The 8,580-nt window shown below is 39.4% G+C and overlaps 1 protein-coding gene across 4 annotated transcripts; it reads right to left on the bottom strand.

The window, feature by feature from the left end:
• Positions 1-1,328: 1,328 nt before the first annotated feature.
• Positions 1,329-7,261, bottom strand: tmem147 (transmembrane protein 147). Of its 4 annotated transcripts, none has more exons than XM_080005007.1 (9): positions 7,200-7,261; positions 6,511-6,605; positions 5,947-6,016; positions 5,735-5,800; positions 5,543-5,563; positions 4,799-4,935; positions 3,586-3,670; positions 3,308-3,429; positions 1,329-2,093 (listed from the first exon to the last, which is right to left on the bottom strand). In XM_080005007.1, exons 2-9 carry the CDS (start codon positions 6,585-6,587, stop codon positions 1,973-1,975), a joined length of 699 nt encoding a protein of 232 aa, XP_079861133.1. In that variant the 5' UTR covers positions 6,588-6,605; positions 7,200-7,261; the 3' UTR covers positions 1,329-1,972. The 4 variants fall into 4 exon arrangements, with proteins under 4 accessions (XP_079861133.1, XP_079861134.1, XP_079861135.1 ...); XM_080005008.1 differs by having other exon boundaries at positions 6,511-6,608; positions 7,200-7,253; XM_080005009.1 differs by lacking the exon at positions 7,200-7,261 and adding an exon at positions 7,037-7,101.
• Positions 7,262-8,580: the final 1,319 nt, after the last annotated feature.

Here is an 8,580-nt window from a genome sequence, read left to right as displayed (position 1 = left end):
CTGGGCGGTGTGTTTGGGATCATTGTCATGCTGAAAGACCCAGCCACGTTTCATCTTCAATGCCCTTGCTGATGGAAGGAGGTTTTCACTCAAAATCTCACGATACATGGCTCCATTCATTCTTTCCTTTGCACTGATCAGTCGTCCTGGTCCCTTTGCAGAAAAACAGCCCCAAAGCATGATGTTTCCACCCCCATGCTTCACAGTAGGTATGGTGTTCTTTGGATGCAACTCAGCCTTCTTTCTCCTCCAAACATGACAAGTTGAGTTTTTACCAAAAACTTATATTTTGGTTTCATCTGACCATATGACATTCTCCCAATCCTCTTCTGGATCATCCAAATGCTCTCTAGCAAACTTCAGACGGGCCTGGACACGTCTGGCACTGCAGGATTTGAGTCCCTGGCGGCGTAGTGTGTTACTGATGGTAGCCTTTGTTACTTTGGTCCCAGCTCTCTGCAGGTCATTCACTAGGTCCCCCCGTGTGGTTCTGGGATGTTTGCTCACCGTTCTTGTGATCATTTTGACCCCACAGGGTGAGATCTTGCGTGGAGCCCCAGATCGAGGGAGATTATCAGTGGTCTTGTATGTCTTCCATTTTCTAATAATTGCTCCCACAGTTGATTTCTTCAACAAGCTGCTGACCTATTGCAGATTCAGTCTTCCCAGCCTGGTGCAGGTCTACAATTTTGTTTCTGGCGTCCTTTGACAGCTCTTTGGTCTTGGCCATAGTGGAGTTTGGAGTGTGACTGTTTGAGGTTGTGGACAGGTGTCTTTTATACTGATAATGAGTTCAAACAGGTGCCATTAATACAGGTAAAGAGTGGAGGACAGAGGAGCCTCTTAAAGAAAAGTTACAGGTCTGTGAAAGCCAGAAATCTTGCTTGTTTGTAGGTGACCAAATACTTATTTTACCGAGGAATTTACCAATTAATTTATTAAAAATCCTACAATGTGATTTCCTGTATTCTTTCCCCCCATTCTGTCTCTTATAGTCAAAGTGAACCTATGATGAAAATTACAGGCCTCTCTCATCTTTTTAAGTGGGAGAACTTGCACAATTGGTGGCTGACTAAATACTTTTTTGCCCCACTGTAGTTACATAACAGAAAAAAAAATAAAATAAAAAAATAATCACACCCCAGTCGAAAAGTCCATAATGCCTTGCTAAAGTTTATTTCACAAAAGCATTACTTAATTATTCAAATGTGCAGGAATATCTCTAAAGTCTCAGCATAGTTTAATGTTTTTGTACCCCCGCCACTTCCAATATCCTGCAAGTATGCTGTTTTGGCTTTTGGGAGATAAACCAAACGTGCATAATAATAGACATTTTGACCCCTTTTTTATTTTTACTTTTTTACTTCCACATCGAGGATTGGATTCCATACGGCAAATCACACATGACGGCTGGTGTGAGCTACAAATAGAAAAACAAAAACAAAAAGTTATAAAAGTTATTTATAAGACTGAAATAATTTAATTAGTTACCTGCTTCAATTTTTGAAGCGATACAAAAGTCAGTTTCGCTAAACTACGTCGACACAACCTAGGAAATCAAACCATAATACAAATGCTTACAAAAAAAGAAAAAAAGTCACACTGCAGCTTTGTGTCTCGAGTCCAGTCTGGGTCCAGTATAGTTGAATGATACCCTAAAAAACACCAGGTCGTTTTTATATGTTATTGGAAGTATAAAATAGCTTATACTATGAGAGTGGAATGGACTGTGGCATCTGTGGCTGAAATAAAAGTCCATTTTGAGTAATAATTGGCATATATGACCAGTTGGGATCCTGAGCCCGTTTCCATAACCAAGACTGATAAAATGATCTGTTGTTTTTTTTTCTTTTAACAAGTTAACAGTGTTCAGTAGTCTCTGGTGTGGACTTGTTGCACGTGGGAGTGATGCCCGGTGACAAGGCTGGTTTGACTCTCAGACTCGGTGGGAACAATGCGGGCTCTTCTTCCTCTAGTTGCTGTGGACCAGTGTGACGAAGAGGAACAGCGAGCAGAGAGAGATGGCTCCCGTCAGGACGGCTTTCACCAGCAATGCCGTCCAGCTGCCCAGCAGGAACAGGTGGACGAACAACCTAAGGAGACAAGACAAAGGGAGGTACAGGAGTTGTAATAATCCTCAAAATAGACAAATATGTGTGTAATAAAAAAATAAAAATAAAAAAATAGACAAAAGGCGCTGATACTCTCCATGCGATATGGTTCACTATGACCCTCCCAGAACATGCGCTCTAAACTCTGGTTGAGCTCCCAGGGCTCGATTCAAGGCTCCTTGCTGCTCAGACTGTCGATCGAATCTCTTGATGCCGTGTCCCCCTCCAGGGTTTTGTTTAAGTTCAACACTGGGAGTGAACTTGTGAATTTGATATTCAGAAATCGACGTCTGAATATTCTGTAAATCTTCCTTTGATGATTGCGATCATTTCTTTCATCATCAGTGCCTCGACTCATACATTTTATTTTGTTCACCAAAATGGGCACCTTATAATTCTGATGATGAGTATTACAAGTGGACAAATGTTATACAGGTACTCCTCACATAACAACCGAGTTCCGTTCCTAGGACCAGGTCCTTTAGCGAACTGGTTGATAAGCGAGGACCCGTGTTATTTCACGGTAAGGGGGTGTGGCCATTGTGAACGCTAGTGTAGTGAATACTGACGGACTGAGGGAATGAAACTGAGAACGGTGATGAGATGTATACAGTGTATATCGTGTATATCGTGTGCATATAATATATATAGTGTATATACTGTAGTATATGAAGGGTGATGCACGATGAGATGCTAGACGCTGAGACGCTGTGCACATCGTGGTATTGTACGCAGCGTACAACACAGACTGGTCAGAGAGCTGGTCGTAAGTCCGAACGGTCATTAAACAGGTAGGTTGTTAAGTGAGGAGTACCTGTAGCTAATTTTTTCCCCAACCTTATGAAGTACTTTAAAGGGAGTATAGTTTAAAATGTAAAAAGGGGAGGCCAAAATAGGGTGTCCGTATTGTGGAAAACCTTCAAAAGAAAAAAATATATATTAAAAAACCTTATAAAACCCACAAAGTCATGTCAAACATGTCCAATATCATAGAAATGCCAATTCATTTTCATCTTTTTTGAACCATAGAAGAAGGTTTGATGTCTCCGGTGGATTATAGGTCAGTTATGTTTTATACAATTATATGGAATTATGGAATTATTTTAAGTTTCAGATTCAGATTCAGAATGTGTACCTGCATTGACAAAGGGGAATCGGTCCTTCTGTATTTGCTTGTACGTGTGAAAAGCACTTACTCCATTAGGAAAGCCTTGTAGACGCTGAGGCCTAGGAGCACAGTGACCGGCAGCCGGAAGCTTTTCGGGAGGTCGTAGCGCGTGAACATCCACACCACCGACGCCATGGCGATATAATGCACCTGCAGCACATAGACACATGGGTTCTTTAAAAGGCGGACATGATTATTATTAGTTCAGTTTTTCCTTGTGGTTTAGGGTGCTTTCATTTTTTGGAAAATAATACTCCAGCACAGGCAAATTCTAAAACAAGCTCCAGACAATAGGATAAAACTCACCAAACTAATGTTGGAGTCGAAGCTCATCTGGATGTATTTCCAGTCGAACTCAATTCCTCGGGCTCCCACCCAGAGAGGTAGACACCTAAACGAGAGACGGAGGTAGAGACCACTTCAAATTCCGTTCATACCGCCTTGAGCTGGGGTGAATGTGCATATGCATGCCGAAATGTGTAGCTATTGTGGAATATTAGTTACATTTTACATTCAATTCCTTAGACCGATCTTTTCTTCATCTTCATTTGAGTTTTGAGACCCCTGCTGAAGAAGTAGCAGATGCTACTAATGTCATGTCCTGTCAGCACCACAGGATGGCGATAGCAGCACAGGAGCAACAAGACGCTGCTGCTGCTGCTGCTGCTCTGGGACTGATGCAGAGGCTTTGCTCTGTGCTACAGCCAGGCCGATACATGAAACCGGTGATATGTTTATGGAAAAAGTCAAAGTATTTTCCAGGGGACAATGAAGAGGTGGGTCGGCAAGCTGGCCTTGTTCGGGAAAATTATTTGGGATGAAATTCAACGTTCGCAGACTACATAAACAAAGGGCAGAATGCATAGCTGTATTGAGAATTCCTTCCACTCACTGGTGTTGAACTTGGTTATATGCATAGAAATCAGTGATTGCGTAACATGTATTTTTATTTATTAATTGTAAATTCTTTATTGTGTATTATTATTATTTGTATACTGTATATTTATATATCAAACTACTTCTGTTTTTGTAATTTTGGCTACAGATGCAACCACTTAGAATGGCCGGCTGGTCCTGACAATTTCTTTTTTTTTTTACACGTCACTTTTTATTCTATTTTATTCTCCATTTTTTCAGACCATTAAGCTTTTTTTATGCTAATGGTCTGCAATGTTACACATCAAACCTAACCAGAACAGATTCAATTTCTAGTATATCTCAATGCACAAGGTGGGATAAACTGATTCTGATAAACCAGATCCTCAGTGGTCATCATAGAATCAGAACAATATCTTATTCAAAGCTTTTATTTCAAAAGCAGAACACAGGAAAATATGAATGAGTGCTCATTTTTTAATCACTGGAAAGTCCCCACAGTGTAAGTGTAAGGATGTCCTTGGAGATGTACATATTGCACATTTGATCAACGATACAGAGGCGGACGGATAGCCCTTACAAGGCAGTGGGTTGTGATTGAAATTAAGTTAAAATCTTAGATAAAATAAATTCCCAGAATTACCTTGACATGACCAGTTCAGCCGTAGCCCAACCCATCGCTGCCACCATGATCTTGTATTCGCCTTTCCCAGCGTTGCGGGACATCACCATGTGAAGACCCAACAGGTCTGCCAGGTCAACTGTGGCCTTCATAAACTCCTGGATGACGGATGGGAAAACACATTATTGTGGCTTTGTTTGTACTATTAGAATAGGGTGAGCAATGATAAAAGGCAAAAATATGTATTTTTATTTCATATATTTTTTAAATGTTTTTTTTTTTTTTTTTTATATATATATATAAAATTGTATAATTAAAAATCATGCCTGTGTTCATTCTGGCATCAAAAAAATGAAATTCAAGGACTTTCAAGTACTTTTTTAAGCACTATTCTTTCCATTTTCAAGAGGTTCACGCAAATATAACACATTTTCAATATGATCTTTATTAATTTAAATATGATATAATCTTCATCTCATTCTCTATTATTTATGCGTATATCAATAATCGATATATCTATTATTAATCTCATTGTCATCTATTACTACAAGTGTCTTAAAAGTACATTTCTCTGCCATAATCTATGTCATAAAAGTGATTCTGAAAAATCTACATTAAGTTACGTTTTGAATAACAAAACCAGGGGGAATATCACAGGTTTTCAATGATTGTGTTTTTTTTCAAAGACTTTTCAAGGACTTGAGCACAAAGGGGGCTATTTTCAGGGTATTCCAGGCTTCCAGGAACATTTCTGAGGACAAGCACCTTAAGAAGCCGGTAAGATCCCTGGATCAGATAGATGAGAGATAAAAAACAAATGACAGTGTCTAGATCTCTTAAAATATCATGTCTTCATGGATTTTAAATTTACATTAATGAAATTATTATTTTTTTTAATTGTATTTTATTTTAAATACTGTCACTGACTGTATTCACTGACTGTCGCTGCATACTTACCCCTACAAAGTCATAAACCCCAGCTCCCCCTTCCCAGGTGGGAAAGAAGGTGGCCAGAAACAGCATCTTAAAACAGAAACAGACACAAGAGATGCACCGCTGACATGCTCCAATACACAGACACGTAAGAAAATGAGAAAAAATAAATAATAATAATCACACATTTTAAAATGTGACTTTGTAATTGAACTTCGCGTTACGTTGTCACTTACTTTACAAAGTTGGACAAAGAGATAAGTGGCTCCAGCTTGGACACACCTCCAGAAAGCATTGTACTCCGAGCTGGAGAGATTGTGGAACAAGCGCAACACATATAAATATCTACATTATACATTTAAGGCCATACCATAACCACAATACATGATCACCTCTTCACGAGAGACTTCACAATTATTAGATGATCGTGATTAGTTGTGCGGACAGAGATTATTTTGTCAAATCGTAAGTTTACATAATCACCTGTTTCGATCCAAATTTAAATCAACATTAGACATGTCATAAATAAAAATAAAGTGAATTTAAGGTTTGTTTCCATCAGTTGAGTTGAGACCAAATAATGGTAAAACCCAAATTGTTATGTAGTGACGTTCAGCGTCAATACATGTCATTGCGTCATAAGGTGGATATGTATTATTATACTGTTGGAAGCTTATGATATGACAGGCGCAAGAAAAATAGACAATATAATGGTGAACCGCAATTATTTGTAAGATATACAACTTAACCATATTGTTATGATATAGCCTTTAAAAAACTCCACAACCTCCAACACTTACAGTCCACTGCACTTGTATGTGATGAAGTAAGGAAAATAAGCCAAGGCAAAACAGTTCCCGAAGTGAAAGAGTGTCATGATGTCTGGTTCGGCACCCTGCTGGACAGGAAAGAACCCATGAATTGACAGATAGATAGATACTGTATTCATCCATAAAAAAATGCCAATGTGCAATGAACCCAACAATTAACTTTAACTCCGTAACTTATTCATGAACTTCTAAGATTAAAAAAAACATAATAATAATAAAAAAAACAAAAAACAAGTCACAGCTAAAATGTATTCACGCACGAAAATCATGTTAAGGGTAAAGAACACCAGATTTGAATGGATATGCACCGCTTTACAAAAATCTGGGCAGTAGGCGAGCATCTGTCAAAACTAGATTTATTATTACACATGAGCGGACACACGCCCTGGCAATGGGATGAATTCATCTCAACTGAAATGGGTAAAGCGTCAATGTCAAGCGGTGATTTGACACAGAGAACGCGGCGGCGGCGGCGGCGTCGTCCCCTGACACTTACGCTGCCGGGTGTGACATTAATGACGGGATTATCCGGATCTGAAGACGAACGTGAACGCGTTTCGCTCTACAACCCCACCCATCTGGCAATGAATCACCGATATAGGCTCGGAAATAAACAGGCGACCACTCAGAAACGGAATGACATGGTTTTTTTTTTTTACCTTATTTCCAGTCGAATAACGTCGAACGCAGAAGCCGTGGACCCGAAACGGAAGTGGACGTGGTCCCACCTCGAAATGGCTCCGATAGGGTCCCACGCGTCATCGTCAAAGGATCCGCTAAGGTCGTCGCAAGATGAAACAAGATGATATACAAACGATATTAAAGCCAATATCAACATATATTACAAATACCTACATAATATGTAGGTATATCTTCAAATAACAATCGCTTGCTGTTTGAAATGGTTACGCTTATTGATCAAACAGATGAAAACAAAATGTCCACCCACAGTTCCGCACCCAAAGAGCAATACACACAAAACACAGACAATAATAAGGAAATAATGAAAATTACAGATAGAAAATAATGACAATATAAAATAAACCCAAAACGTGTGAAATGTATAAACCTATATAAACCTATATATATATATTAAAAAAAATGTAAAATAGGGTTTAAAATCCATTAATCGCTTCCAAAAAGGCAGGAAAGGGTTTTGCATCAAGCCTCCGGAACCAGCCCTGTACTGTAATCGCCACACTGCAATGTTATTTGTATAAATTCATTGACATTTCACTGCATATATATGTATGAAAGTATGTATACGTATGTGACGAATAAACCTCTTGATTCTTGAATCTTGACTAAAGTCACTTACAAACAAACTTATTGTGAAATAATTTTTTTTTTTTTTTTCGCCAACAGTCACACAAAACAAAAAATCCATTCGAATATTACATTTAATTTGTTTCCTTTTTTTTTTTTTTTCCCCCCCCCCCAGACAAAGTTCCTTTTCTCCGTGCAGTCCCTGGGCTCCCAGCTGGCACTGCCCTCCCGGGGTAAGGCTCCACAGCGCTGCCGCTGGGCATGGCCGTGCGGGAGGTCGTGGCATGGCAGCTGCTTCCTGTTCCTCCACACCCACTGCGACGCAAGGAAGCGCAGGCCTGTCCAAACCTGCCAGGGCAAGGCGTGACACAGAGGCAAACTGTTCACAGTGCGTATTATTACCGTCGTTTTTCAGAGTAAGAGAGTGAGATTGAGATATTTACAATATTTAGTATGTCATGCTGGTACTTTTTGCATACTCTTTGCGCATACTATGATTTCGGACATACTTAATGCTGATTTGGCGTACTAAATAATATGCTAGTATGCCAACTCTTCCATGTGTAGAAGTCCCACAGTACCGAAAACCTGTACTTCAGCGTTCAAATGTAGCCAGAGCTGAGGCGACGGCGTTCTCATTCCACATTTTGAATTTCTCAACAGAAAACGTGATGCATCGGTAGATAACTGCCGATCATAATGTTAATAGTGCAATAGTCTACTGTTCTGATCTAATGAGAATATTATTTTCTCTAAACCCAGCTCTTTCAAGAA

This window comes from Zeus faber (genome assembly GCF_960531495.2).
Source record: "Zeus faber genome assembly, chromosome: 8".
In the NCBI taxonomy this organism is placed as follows: Eukaryota; Metazoa; Chordata; class Actinopteri; order Zeiformes; family Zeidae; genus Zeus; species Zeus faber.
Note: the sequence above shows the minus strand (reverse complement) of the source record. Positions and strands in the feature narration are given on the sequence as shown.